The following is a 15,549-nucleotide window of genomic DNA, read 5'->3' on the forward strand; positions in this document are numbered from 1 at the left end:
TTGCTATTTATCGCAAATGAAATCTTGAAGAATTTTTAATTTAAAAGCATTTTGTTTTAAGGGTTTCATAAATGTCAAAGTTTACAAGTTTGATCAAAATTATAAATGAAAAGGTTCGAATAAAGTGAAGCTTTTAAATCAGGACATTTACTTAGCATTTATTTCTCACCTAAAATTGAAATACTACTGACTCTTTGTGAATAAGTTCCAAATTTCAGTACCATAGACTTTCATAGGAGTAAAGTTACAATGTCAGTAATGAAACAATGTAATAAATTACTTATCTAGTGGTAGAACGGTAAATTGTCTCGATCTCTCCTAGTCAGGATATTAATTTTCATTTCTTATTTTTTATGAAGACAGAACTACCAAGGATCAGTAATCAACATCAAATTATAGAGGACACTACTATACCTCCGTTAATCATCTTAAGGTCTGGTATACCATCGCCGACTGGTTATTAAAATATCAAGTTCTACCTTCTCAAATTTTGAAGCACTTTTAAAATGCCGCTTAAAATAAGCTAGTAACGTACTTAAGCATAAATTGGAAATATTTGCGAAAAATATCCATAATAGAATATTATTTACTTTTACAGAGCAAATAGTTAATGGCGTGTTGCTAACCCCTTGAAAAATTCTCAGACCCGAAATCATCATTGCACACTCGTTAACCTTGACGAAATCCCTGCCAAATTTTAGTTGTTGGGTATATAATTAAGATTGGGTGACGCTACATTACGTCACAAGCATCAAGCTTTAAGCACGTTACACATTTGTGTCGTAATTTTGTATCATGATTGCTTATCTTTAAATTATTTGTCTAGGTTTTTTTCCATACGATAATCATAATATTGATGACTTTCTCTTTGATTATCTATATTCAAAGAGTAACACCGGTATTTTTACTATAATTCCACAAAAAGGCATTTTTATTTAACTTAAAATCGTAAAAGTATGTCTACTCTGAAAAACTAATGACTATAAAGATATCGTTTATTTAAATATTTATACAATTTAAGTAAAGCACTCACGGACTGTGATAAGAAATAAAAAAAAAATGTTTATTTGTAATAGAATAAAAGTCTCCATTTTTAGGTTGAAAGACAAGAAGTCAAGGCCATAGAAAAACTAAAAAATATCTTATATGGCAATAGCAACTGTCACTTTTAGTTGACAATGACGGCAAATTGACTTTGACACTGACAGTATCTCTACCGTGACTGGTGACATTGACGTCGTAAGTGCGCGAATGAAGATGGCACCTTGCCTATTCTATATTAACATCTAATTATAATTTCACATGAAAATATGTAATGCAGGTAAAATGCCGCAATGCGATGCACGCTTGAACGTACGCGCGTTAGTTTAGATGTAGGAAAGTTTCCCGCTTAATTCAATTAATCTTGATTAGCCGACATTTCTTTAGGTAACTTTGCAATTTGTTTATGCGTGTTTTTAGTTGTTTTTTGTGCTGGAATTCGGTTGATTATGATGTATGGAGTTGGGAAGTAAATGTTTAAGTGTGTTTTGGTGGAAATAAGTGCAAAATGCCGGTGCAAAATAAAGTTTTGTATGCTTTTCGTGGGTGGATAGCGTTTGTAGCGTTTATGGACTTGGGAACCGCTGGACGCTCGTACATCGAAGGTAGATCCTTCTTAAACAACAACGGAGACACAGATCATATGGATGGTGAGTAAACCACTGACAAAGTTAAATTAGTTACGGAAACTTAAACCAAAAATAGTCTAATGATAAAGTTTTAATCACTTTAACTTTTTGATGTAGACTACAGTTCTTCCTGAAGTTAGTTGAAGATCAAATATTCACTTACTAATTTTATGAGTTATAAGCTCTGGATCAGACATAGACCTCTATAAAGGATTACTTTGGCTAAGTCACTGTTGGAATGTAAGGCCGCAGAACTGTGAAAATACTGCCCATTTTAAATTTAGATATTTAATCACCTACAACTCCCACGGTTAAATAGGGTGTGCTCTTTTGGACTGATGCCACGCAATTGTATGGATAGTATTTTTTGTTATCCTACTGGAGGAGATCTATGTAATCCTTACATAAATATTTCTTATATTCTAAGGCGTTTACATAGCCTATTGGTTAAGAAACTCTGCCTCTTGATCAAGGGGTCTTAGGTTCAAAGCACAGATACGCATGTTATATTTTTGACTTGTAATTAATTAATACAATCTTTATTTAGAAACACATGCTCTATATTTCAAACTTTAATATAATCAAATTATAAGTGACTACCAGAACTTTCCAGAGAGGGTTGCCAGTACCTCATTTATACAACAGTGTAAATTTTATATTTCAAAATAATGTGCATATTAAAAATTCATTATAACTTGCTTAAACAATTAAAGAAAATGTATTGAAAATCCTGCATGTTCTAACAAAAATATTGTCAAGGGGGTGCCTAACAATTCACACTTGGTCAGTGTAATGGATCTTATCCTTTTTATGACTGCTAACACAGCTTTTAAATTCTTTAAGTGCAATAAACATCTAAATATATATAACTCAAAGGTGACTGACTGACTGACGTAGTATTCTATCAACGCACAGCCCAAACCACTGGACAGATCGGGCTGAAATTTGGCATGCAGGTTGATGTTATGACGTTCGCTAAGAAAGGATTTTGACCAATTCTACCCCCAAGGGGATAAAATAGGGGATGAAAGTTTGTATAAATCTTCGTAGTTAATAATATTACTTCGAAACGCGAGCGAAGCCGCGGGTAAAAGCTTGTACATTATAGAGTTAGCACAAAACTGCTAGTCTGCTCTGAATATAGAAAGGAGTCGTGTTGCTACAGCAAATTGTAGATATTAACAAGGCAAAGACAGCAGAGGACCCCCAAGCACCCTACGCTGCCCACTCTCGCCCACAGGTACATAGCTGTGTTGGTGTGCCCTTACTATTGCTATGGAGTATATGCTCGTAGTTGTGTTCAACCACATTAGCTCTCTGACTACACCTGCGCGCAACAACTTCAGAGCGGACTAGAAGTTTGGCGCGGACTATACACTCTTCCATTATAATGTTAGCCATTACAGTAGTCTTATGTTCATGAAATACATTATGTTGTGAAAAAGAGTGAGAAAACTTAAACGGACTCAACCATTTGAGTTAGTGACATGACATAGTGTAGTATTAGTGAAATAGAGATTAATGTACATTATAGAACACTAGCTGACCCGGCAAATGTTGTACTACCCAAAATCTTTAATCAAATATATTTCATATAAAATATAGCTTACGTTACTTGTGGATAATGTGGCTTTCGAATGGTGAAAGAATTTTTAAAATCGGTCCAGTAGTTTTTGAGCCTATTCACTACAACCAAACAAACAAACAAAGTTTTCCTCTTTATATACAGGGTTACTGATAATTCGATACATTCCCTTGGAGGGGTAAAAGTAGAGCTCATTTGCAATAGATTTTGTCATTAAGTACCCTAGCCGATAGTGATTTGTTTTTGAGATATTCAAGTTTTTGTGTTTTTATTTCTAAATACCGATTTCAGGCAAAAAATAAAATGTTCCTAAGTGAATGTCCTATTTTGATTCTATTTTTGTGCATAATCTTATACCTAACATCACAACACGTCCTTAAAATAACAATACGCTGTAGTAGTATTCTTAAACTTTACGTTATGGAGGTCAATTTGCTAGAGTTCAATACTGTTCAGTTTTGTCTATGGTTCTACGCATTAATTATCTGTCGTTGGTATTAATTTTAATCTGTAGGATTAAAAGCATAGAGATTTATAGTTTGAAATAGTTCGTTGTAGTGTCGTTGTCGTCGTGTCGTTCGCGGTGGCGGGAGCCTGATGGCTTCCGCCACCGGGATTTCTTGTTGTTCGAGAAGCTTCGAAGTCGTCGGTCGCGCTCGCGCATATTTGTCGTTTTAGTTATACTCCGAAGTAGAAGCCACTATTCGTATTCGTAGCGTTTCCTTTAAATTCGCGTTAACTTCATTGTTCGCGGTGCAACGTGCTGTAAGATCGACGCCACGTGAGAAGAGGAAGAAGGTAGAGGTAACCGGTAGACCATTCCGAGGTAAGACTAGCTAGCTCGAGCTTAGGGTGAGTTGAAGGTGCCTTATACCTAGTACAAGAGGCTGCGCACAACAGCAGCAGGTGAGTGCGTGACCCTATAGCACTTTGCATCTTAATTTTCGTATATACAGTCCACTTAACCTTCTTCGGGACACGGTCATCCTGTCCATCGAAGAGAGGAACATTCGGTTCCTTATTTGTTCTAACGGCCGCGGAAATCTTAATATTTTCGGTCTCGGAGCCGAATGCATAACATTTTTGGTCTTCGAGACGAATTCACCACATTTTTGGCCATCGTGCCGGATGTATGCTTCACATTTTTGGTCACTTCGGCGGATCTTAATTGTTCCATCGTCCTAAACACCATTTTTGCTATTTTCCGTCGACCGAACATAACGAACATTGAAATTAATTTTATCGTGTCGTATTTCGCTAAAGGAACGAACATTTACGTAAAGTGGCTTCTAAATTTGTCGTTTCGTGTCGTATTTCGTATTAGATTTGCTATTTTGTATTGCATTTCTATAAAATTTCGTAATTTTCGTTTTGTCGATTAACATTTTATGTTGAGGGTGGGTGTGATTCTTTACAACTCATCACTTTGTTAGTTGTACTTAGGTCCCGCCATCTTTGCGCTATTTTTATTAATAGTCGTTGGTTGTCAGTATTGCATTGCGCCATATTTATTTGTCGTTGGTCATATTGTCAATACTGTCAAATTGTATTAGACTTTGACGTATTATTGTGTCGAAGTCAGCTGTCAGTGACATTGCAATTATTTGCTATTGTTGTCGATTTCGTTAAGTTTATAAAGGCAATGTCTACTGGGAGCAACGAAAGTGGCGCAAGTGATGGGGACGTTAATAGGATTGCCCGGGATTACAGTATGATGCGATTGGAGTATATAGCGGGATCGGATATGACAGGCTGCGTTGAGGAGGACCTTAGGGAACTTTCAAATGAATTCCATAAAGCCCAGATAAATTTATTGCGTTCATTAAGTGCTGCCCAACGCCAGTCTGAAATTGGTGTAACTGCATCATTTGATACAAAATTTAGAAGTGTTTTGGCCCGTCTGCGGCATTTAAATAGTGACCGTCAGATTAAACAAGAAGTAGTTTCGGGTTTTGCTAAGCTGCCTAAAATTAACATTAAGCCATTCGATGGTAAGCTAGAAAATTGGTTATCTTTTAAACAATTATTTGAGTCGTTGATCCATAATAGAAATATTCCTAATGTGGAAAAGTTACATTACTTGTTAACTTGTGTCGAAAATAAAGCGTATGATTTAATCAGGAACTTTCCACTCACGGATGAAAATTATATAGACGCATATGAAACACTTAATAAATATTATAATAAGAAGCGCTATATAACGGCCTCCTATTATCAAAAGTTGTTGTCATGTGAGCCAGTGAAAACAAAATCAGCTGTAGAACTTGAGCGTGTTCATAGAACTTTTGTGGAGAATTTAAGTGTTTTGGAAAAGTTTGGATTACCAGATAAGAACTTCATGTTGTTCCATTTATTTTGGTCAAAATTAGATCGGGCCACAAAAGAATCATTTCAATTAGAATTTAATTCAGATGAGATACCAGAGTTCACTCAAGTTCAGGATTTTGTTGAGAAACAAGTTAGGGCATTAAGTGAGGTAACTCCGAACCCAATATTAAGTAATGTAGGAATATCAAAAGAACCGAAACCAAGTAACTTTAAAAAGTCCAAATCCTCATTTGTCGTGTCGGGAGTGACTTGTGACTTTTGTACTGGCCAACATAGTCTTTCATCATGTAAGAATTTTCTAAATTTAGATATAGATTCTCGATTTAAATTCATTAAAAATAAAAATCTTTGTATCCGTTGCTTTTCGAAAACTCATAGGGTAAAAACTTGTCGAGTCCCTATAAGTTGTGGTGTATGTGGGTGTTCACATAACACATTGTTACATTTTAAAAAATCGGTTACACCGTCCGCTGATAGCAATTCCCAACCTGATACTGAAGTTGTTAGTTCCATTAATAATAATGCACAACTGAGTAATATTGTTTTAACTTCTGTCGGTGGTAAAGGTACAATCTTGTTTTCTACAGCTAAGGTTCTTATAAAAGATAGTTGGGGAAACTTTCAACCTGTAAGGGTGTTGTTGGATTGTGCAAGCGCTTGCAACTTTATTTCAGTACCATGTGCAAAGCGCCTCGGGTTATGTATTAAAAACACTAAACAATCAATAAATGGAATCGGATCTTCTGTTGCTGAGTCTCGTGGTTCACTATGTTGTGAAATAAAATCCTATAACTCAAATAAAATCGATTTTAAGTTTGAAGCTTTTGTTTTGTCGTCGATATGTAGTGACCAACCTGCACATTTTGTTGATTTTTGTGGTTGGTCACATATTAGGAATTTACCTTTGGCTGATCCAGACTTCGCTCGTCCAGGGGCTATTGACATGCTATTGAATGCGGATATATTTGCTTCATCTCTCATACCTGGTCTGAGACGAGGGAGGCCGGGACAACCAAAGGCTCTAAATACTATTTTTTGTTGGATTCTAATGGGTGAGTGTGAGGTAGATCACACACACAACTGTCGTAATGGTAAACAGAGTGATTGTTTTTTCGTCGATAACTCTTATTTATCAAATATAAAATTAGATAACACTTTAAAAAGATTCTGGGAAACAGAAGAGGTTCGCACTCCTGTCTGTAAAATCCTTTCGAAGGAGGATCAAGCCTGTGAAAATTATTTCACTAATAATTATAGTCGTAACGATGATGGTAGATTTGTGGTGCCTCTTCCATTCATGAATCCTGCAGTAAAGCCATCGTTCTCACATTCCCGTGAAATTGCTTTAAAAAGATTTCTGTCTCTCGAACGTAGACTTAATACAAATGCTGAGTTTAGAGATGCCTACGTTCGGTTCATGAATGAGTATGAGGTTGCCGGTCATATGGAGCAGGTGGATCCCCCGACTTCAAGCGTTGGGAAGTTTTATTATATCCCTCATCACGGAGTATTGAGACCAGATTCTGTTAGCACCCCACTTCGTACTGTGTTCGATGCAAGTTGTAGAGATGCTAATGGATTGTCTTTGAATGATACGCTACTTGCTGGGCCTAAACTGCAAACTAATATTTTCGATTTACTTATTCGGTTCCGTTGGCATGCTGTCGTTTTTACTGGTGACGTCAAACAGATGTATAGACAAATCTTGGTTTGTAGAGATGACACCGAGTACCTACGCATTCTGTGGCGCCCATCTGCTGACGGTCCTATACGTGACTATAGGCTTCGCACGGTCACTTATGGCGTATCATCTGCACCGTTTCAGGCTCTTCGTGCGATCGCTCAACTAGCAGAAGACTCTACCCAAGAACTTCCGGCTGCCTCTACAGTTCTTAGTAGAGACATTTATGTCGATGATATCGTGTCGGGCGCTGACTCGGTAGAGCAAGCTCTACAATTGCGCTCGGAACTTACCAAAATTTTGTCGTCTGGTGGTTTCCATTTAAGAAAGTGGACATCTAATTGTAGTGAGTTTTTCGTTGATCTTCCATCTTCTGACTTATACTCAGAAGAATTTAAACATTTCGAAGAGATGTCAGACCTCTCCTTAAAAATTTTGGGACTTTTATGGCATCCGCAATCGGATGATTTTAGATTTCGTGTCGTCAACCCCGATGATTCTAGGTGCACCAAACGTACCATACTCTCCCATATTGCGCGGATTTATGACCCTTTGGGATTTCTAGCGCCGATTACGTTTTATGCTAAATATCTTATGCAACTTCTTTGGACTTCGGGAGTTTCATGGGACGATAATGTGCCACCTCACATTGCACACGAGTGGTTGCGATTTAAGTCTCAATTGTCGTCGTTAGTTTCGATTACCATTCCTCGGCGTATGGTAAATTCTTTCGTGTCGTTACAGTTGCATGGCTTCTGTGACGCTTCAGAACGTGGCTATTGTGCTGTCACATTCTTTCGTGTCGTTGAGGCGGATGGCTCTACATCCGTTCATTTTTGTTGTGCAAAGTCGAAAGTCGCGCCTTTGCGAAAATTGTCGATTCCAAGATTGGAACTTTTAGCTGCTGTCTTGTTATCTACTTTAATGGAATCAGTGGTAGAGGCTTTAAAACCATTTCATGCAGTTCAAGAACTTTACGCATGGTCTGACTCTACTGTCACTTTGGCTTGGATTAAATCTTGTCCATCCAAGTGGAAAACGTTTGTGGCGAATAGAGTCAGCCACATTCAGAGTAGAGTAGCTCCTGACCATTGGCGTCACGTGAGCTCTAGTTCGAATGCTGCTGATATTGGTTCTCGTGGTACGCTTCCAGCTGACCTCGTTGACTGTTCCATGTGGTGGAAGGGCCCTTCATGGCTTGTAGAGCCAGAGAATGATTGGCCTTCTTCATTATTGGTAGAACAGGACACAGACTCTATCGCAGAAGAACAAAGGATTCTTAGCCTTCTGTCACCGGAAAAGGTGAATCTCGTTAGCGATTTGTTAAATCGTTTTTCGTCGCTTTCGAAAGTAAAGCGTGTTTTGTCATTTTGTTTTCGTTTCGCTCATAATTTGAGAGATTATAAAAATAAATTTGTCGGTGCATTACAGCCTTGTGAGCTACGTCAAGCTTTTGAGTTGCTCATAAAGCAAGCACAAGTAGAGTCGTTTTCGTTTGAATTGGATTGTCTAAGTAAAGGTTCGCCTAATTCGCTACCCAAAGCCTTGCGTAAATTGTCTCCTTTCGTTGATGACGCGGGTATTTTGAGGGTGGGCGGTCGGTTAGCTAACGCTAATGTAGAGTTTACCGTTAGACATCCTATTCTTTTACCTCGTAATCATAGATTAACATTTCTTATTATCGATGAGTACCATAAGAAATTTATGCATCCTGGTGCTCAAACTCTACAAAATTTACTTTCGCAAGATTTTTGGATTCTGTCGCCCAAACGGGCTATTCGCTCCGTAGTCTCTGGGTGTATAAGGTGTTTTCGTGTTAATCCAAAACCTACGTCAGTTCCTTTGATGGGGAATTTACCTTCGTTTCGTGTGTCTCAAATCAAGCCTTTTTCTAGTGTAGCTGTCGATTACGGGGGACCATTCGACATTGCTCTTAGTCGTGGACGTGGTGTGAGGACGTATAAAGGGTACATTTGCGTGTTCGTCTGTACCTCTACCAAAGCGGTTCATATAGAGTTGGCTTCCGAACTTTCTACTGACGCTTTCCTTGCTGCCTTGCAGAGATTCATTGCTCGTCGTGGTCGTTGTAGTAACATCGTTTCTGACCAAGGAAGAAATTTTGTAGGTGCTAGTAACTACCTTGGCTCTATCATGAAGCAGGCTGCGGAAGGCCGGGAAATAAAGTTCTCGTTTAATCCTCCTGGCAGTCCTCATTTCAACGGTCTAGCTGAAGCTGGAATTAAGTCTGTGAAAACTCACCTTTCTCGTGTCATTGGTAAACAAAGATTGACTTTCGAAGAGTTCTATACTGTCTTGGCTCAGATAGAGGCGATGCTCAACTCCCGACCTTTAACCCCTCTCAGCTCTGATGCGAATGATCTCGTTGCTTTAACGCCGGGACATTTCTTAACTTTAGAACCCTTGTCGATGCTTCCCGAAGAAAATCTAGTCGAACAGGTTATACCTGTTACCCAGCGCTGGAAGCTTATCCGAAAAATGCATCAAGACTTCTGGAGACGGTGGTATCGTGAATACCTACATACCCTACAACAAAAGGCTAAATGGGACAAAACTAGCTCAGGAATTAAAATAGGAACTTTGGTTTTGATAGTAAATGAGACAGTTAATCCATTGGAATGGAAGTTAGGTAGGGTTACAGCCCTACACCCAGGCTCGGATGGTGTTTGTAGAGTAGTTAGTGTTAGAACAATGTCTGGCGAGTATAAAAGGCCAGTCGTTAAAGTTTGTCCTCTACCTTTGTATAACTAGTTACGTTTAAACGTAACTTTTTCTTGTCGTAGGTTAAGTAATTTTTGTTGTTTTCGTAAATACGTAGTATTTAGGTGGGCGGTATGTTCAGTTTTGTCTATGGTTCTACGCATTAATTATCTGTCGTTGGTATTAATTTTAATCTGTAGGATTAAAAGCATAGAGATTTATAGTTTGAAATAGTTCGTTGTAGTGTCGTTGTCGTCGTGTCGTTCGCGGTGGCGGGAGCCTGATGGCTTCCGCCACCGGGATTTCTTGTTGTTCGAGAAGCTTCGAAGTCGTCGGTCGCGCTCGCGCATATTTGTCGTTTTAGTTATACTCCGAAGTAGAAGCCACTATTCGTATTCGTAGCGTTTCCTTTAAATTCGCGTTAACTTCATTGTTCGCGGTGCAACGTGCTGTAAGATCGACGCCACGTGAGAAGAGGAAGAAGGTAGAGGTAACCGGTAGACCATTCCGAGGTAAGACTAGCTAGCTCGAGCTTAGGGTGAGTTGAAGGTGCCTTATACCTAGTACAAGAGGCTGCGCACAACAGCAGCAGGTGAGTGCGTGACCCTATAGCACTTTGCATCTTAATTTTCGTATATACAGTCCACTTAACCTTCTTCGGGACACGGTCATCCTGTCCATCGAAGAGAGGAACATTCGGTTCCTTATTTGTTCTAACGGCCGCGGAAATCTTAATATTTTCGGTCTCGGAGCCGAATGCATAACATTTTTGGTCTTCGAGACGAATTCACCACATTTTTGGCCATCGTGCCGGATGTATGCTTCACAAATACAAAAACTCTTTTTATTTCCACTTCAGAGTGAATTTGAATAAAAAAGATGTATGGAATGTGTCATACAAATTATTAAAATAATAGCCCTATTTCACTAGCTATCTAAATTGCTACGAAATATTATGGTATTCATTTTAATACAAAAGTTATTAGTTAAAAACAAATATTCAGAACATCAGTAATTTTTGGATTCGCAAACTTTTTAATGGGAAAGAAATGAAAATCGGCTGAATCTTAACATCATTTATTCAAAACATAAAATTACATTTCCTGCTCAAAATGGGAGCCACTGTTAAACTTTGGGGCAACGCCGGGACATCTTTTTCTTTCGCCTTACACATTGCCATTCAGATGGTACTGCGCAGATTCTTACTGTTTGCCACAGGTAAAGCACATTATCCTAGTTAACACTTTAAACTGTGTTATTGTTGTGATTGTCAATGCAGATAAAAGTTTTATACCATTTTGGAAAGCTAGTGAAATAGGGCTATTATTTTAATAATTTGTACAACACATTCCATACATCTTTTTTATGCAAACTCACTCTGAAGTGGAAATAAAAAGGGTTGTTGTATCGAACCCTAGCAAATTAACCTCCATAACGTAAAGTTTAAGAGTACTACTACAGCGTATTGTTATTTTAAGGAAGTGTTGCTATGTTAGGTATAAGATTATGCACAAAAATAGGATTAAAATAGGACATTCACTTAGGAACATTTTATTTTTTGCCTGAAATCAGTATTTAGAAATAAAAACACAAAAACTTGAATATCTCAAAAACAAATGACTATCGGCTAGGGTACTTAATGACAAAATCTATTGCAAATGAGCTCTACTTTTACCCCTCCAAGGGAATGTATCGAATTGCCGGTAACCCTGTATATTATATATTAGTATAGACAAGAACAATGTGTCTACTTCCTTATGTGATAAAACAAAGAAGTTAATTATATTATTATCTAGGAGTTTAAGTTAGTGTAGAAATACTCGTTACTCTTTAATTAGGCTACATTGTAATTAATAAAAAGTATCTTATTCGGTACTTTATACATGGAAAAAAAAATGTTATGAAAATACATATTGTATTGTTTCAGGTGACTTCACGATATCCCGGATGCTGGGAATGTATTCAGTTTTGAAGGCGTTAGCACTTATACACTGTACACTGTACATCCACTATAGACCGTAAGTAATTGTTGAGTAATAGTAACATTGGCAAAGGGAGATCTCCCTGTGTACTACGTGATCATGTACAGACAGCGGCCGTGCTCCGACAGTCTCAGTTCGTAACTTGTAAATGTGCAAGATGTTGAGAGAACTTCGATAGCGTGATTCAGAATACTCGTGGCGCCATCTCTTGACGAGTAGCGGGAGGTCGGCACGCTAATAAATCGGTGCTTTGCATGAATAAGCGCTCAACTCAAAATTCATTTTTCTGTTAATATTTCTTATTTTAATGTGTCGAAGTACACTGTAGTTACATATATAACTACTTATAAGTGTTTTTTTCATTCATCAACTTCATGTATTCGAAACATATAGAGACAAAAACATTGTTTAATTTTAAACTGGCTTTCCTGGAAAATTATAAAGACATAACAAACAATAAAGACATCTACCACCTTAATCATGTGTTAGAAATCTGGTAAATATCTGTAAGCTTTACAATAAAATATTTATCACATACTATATTTGATTACTACCTTTTAACCAAAGCTTCACTCGCAGTCTGAGGTTTTTTTATGTCCTTTGCGAACGGTACCTTTTTTCGGAATATAAGGTACCCTGTGTCCTTTTCTGAACCCCTGACAACATGTGTACAAAATTTCATGACAATCGGTTATATAGTTAAGAAGTGAAAGTATAACAAACAAATTCAAATTCTCATTATATTTATTACTGATTAATTAGATTAGGAAAGTTAATAAGTCAGGCAGTTCTGTTTCCTGATAAATTACGTTAGAAATACGACCCTTTATTTTGGAGGTCTCGAAATATCAGCTGAAAAGTTTGATAATCAACACGCCAACGAAACGCCGACGAGCGCTTGTAAAATTTAAAGGTACCCGAATACCAGCGAGATCTCAACTCAAGCACCCTTCACAGTAGTTGCACTTCGGACGCTGCTGACCCGGGCTATAGGCACTCGTGTCGAATATGGCCTATATTCGGTCCAACACAAGTGCCTATAGCTCGAGTTTGTTAACTGAAGTGCCCCTTAAGTAAAAAAAGGTGGAGTAATATTAAAATTGGAGGCTCCGTGGACTTTTTTTGGCGCTGAAGTATGAAACTGGCGAAAAAAGTTGGCTGTTGAGTTTTAACGATATAATAATAAAAAATGCCTTACGTTATATTTTTTAAATAGAGTTTAGATTGCCGCGTATTATGAATTTAAGGCATACGTTCATGAAATTTACAGGTAAATTAAGAATAGTTACTTAATTCTAATTTGACACATCCTAAGGAAATACCTTTGCCTGAAATATTTCCCTATTATTTTCGAAAGTGGATGAAGTTAAGAAGTGAATGTGTAACAAACAAAGGAAGAAACACACATTCTCATGTATAATCATTATTACTGACGTATTTGATTGAGAAAGTTAAAAAGTCAGGCAAATGAGTTTCCTGATAAACGCCCTATGTTATATTTTTAAATGAAGTTTGCCGCGTATTGTGAATTTAATGCATACGATCATGAAATATACTGATAAATTATAGATAGAAGGTGGTAGAACCCTTTGTGGTCGACTCCGGCGGCACCACCGCCACACCTATTTCTATTTAATAACAGCAGTGTTAGGCGCTGCTGTGTTCCGGTTCGAAGGGTGTGGTGTGGACAGACTTTTCCGAGGCATTCCAGCATAGAGCTCAGGGGTAGTGGCGCATATCTAATCCTATCAGTGGTTGATGGGGAACATCTGTAATGTTCATGAGCGGCAGTAGCCACTTACCATCAGGTGGACTGCATGCTCGTCTGCTACTCCTATATTATAAAAAAAACTGGTCCTACCACCTTTAAAGAGAAGTAATATAAAAGGTGCTGATGTATTATGTCTGTTTCAGGGTCGTCTCCATGGGCTATTGGTCGTTAACGTTGACGATCATCCTGTACTTCACCGAAGCCTTCTACTTTCGTTCGACCAACCTCAACTTTTATGTTGTTTTCCCTTGCACGTTGAACAGTGAGTATTTTTTATTATATTTTTATTGAGAGGGAGACAGGAGATGGACGTATTTATGTGATTACATTTTAATGTGATAGTAAACTCTTAAGAGAAATAAAAATAAATTTTAGCATTTTTAATATGCGAAAAATGAATTGGTAAAATTTCTGTCATATTATTCAACGATTTTTTTTGCCGAACCTTTTTTTTTGTATAAAAGAAGAAATTGAAAGTTGTTTTGAAGAAATCGTTAATGAGTGATGAAGCCTCCGATAGCCTTTTGTATTGTTTAAAAACGTTTATTAATTTTTTATCTGAATTTATTTTTTTGGGTACAATAAAGTGTAATATTATACAGCATTATCTTCTATAAATACCTTTATATTGCACCATTTGACTCAATAGAATCATTGCGACCTACCTCTTAAGTTCTTTTACACAATTTAAAACCATTTCCAGTAATAACCCTACTCGGGCTGATATACCTACCAAGCCAGCTGAAGCTATGGGGCACCGTCCCGGGCACCTGTGGGATGGACCGCGAGATCGACGACGAGAACGTCCAGATCCTCCGTCAGATGGGCACCTTCCGGAGACGAAAGCCAGGCACTATCAAGAACAAACATGTTTGATGGTTGTCCTGCTTGAGTTAGAAATATAGGTGCCTGTAATGTTAAGTAAGAAAGAAAGTAAGGGGCGGCCCTAGGACGGTGCGAATGTTTTGATCACACCGGGTGCCTTCATACGAGGGGCGCGGAAAACACCAGGCACGGGCAAGAATAAACATGTTTGATGGTTGTGCTGCTTGAGTTAGAAACTTAAGTGCCTGTAAAAACAGGGGCGGCCTTAGAGTGATGCAAACGGTGTGACTGCACCAGGCACCGTCATAAGAGAGGCGTCGAGAACACTCGAGCATCACTGTTTAGAAACATGGGTGCCTGTAAGTTATGTCACACGAATTCTATGTATCTGTTGCAAGGGTTAGAGTGTTATATTTGTGTGATATTACATCTGGATCTGGATAATGTGGCATCTGAAATGTTTGTGTGACGTCACACGTTTGCAAATGTTTAGTGTCAATGATGGAGTGATAAACATTGTTTTGTGTATTTTTTGTGTTGTAACGTCATATGTGTGACTGTGTAATGTTTGTGTGACGTCACACAGAAACAGCGACATGGGTGGGATGTTAATATTATAATACTTATGATATTGTGTGATTTCCCATTGTTGTGGTATTGGGCATCTATTTGCAAACTTAATAATGTAGTTGTGTAGTTTAATTAACGTACTTTGTTAAATTAACGGTCGGTAAATTTTATGTATATTTTGAATTAGTTTTGAATTATTATTGCGAAGTTTTTTACCCACTCTTGTCACATATTATGGACCCAAACGTGTGATGTAATTTATGAGTAACCCCTTATTATTAAACTGCTTTGTCAAGTATCTACGACCGACTACTACTATACTACTATGATATACATATTAGCTGATGTGGAATCAACTTATGGTCTTGTTTGGGGTCAAATTAGTGTTGATGGTACCATGTTACGTTGAAGGTTGTGGT

At 37.8% G+C, this 15,549-nt stretch overlaps 1 protein-coding gene across 1 annotated transcript; it reads left to right on the forward strand.

Moving 5' to 3' along the window:
* Nucleotides 1-1,241: 1,241 nt before the first annotated feature.
* Nucleotides 1,242-14,985, forward strand: LOC140755647 (uncharacterized). The gene is made up of 4 exons (XM_073090949.1): nucleotides 1,242-1,691; nucleotides 11,910-12,000; nucleotides 13,879-13,997; nucleotides 14,439-14,985. Exons 1-4 carry the CDS (start codon nucleotides 1,550-1,552, stop codon nucleotides 14,609-14,611), a joined length of 525 nt encoding a protein of 174 aa, XP_072947050.1. The 5' UTR covers nucleotides 1,242-1,549; the 3' UTR covers nucleotides 14,612-14,985.
* The last annotated feature ends 564 nt before the right edge of the window (nucleotides 14,986-15,549 follow it).

This window comes from Epargyreus clarus, unplaced genomic scaffold (genome assembly GCF_041222505.1).
Source record: "Epargyreus clarus isolate Ecla_fem2 unplaced genomic scaffold, WU_Ecla_fem_2.2 ptg000033l, whole genome shotgun sequence".
Classification (NCBI taxonomy): Eukaryota; Metazoa; Arthropoda; class Insecta; order Lepidoptera; family Hesperiidae; genus Epargyreus; species Epargyreus clarus.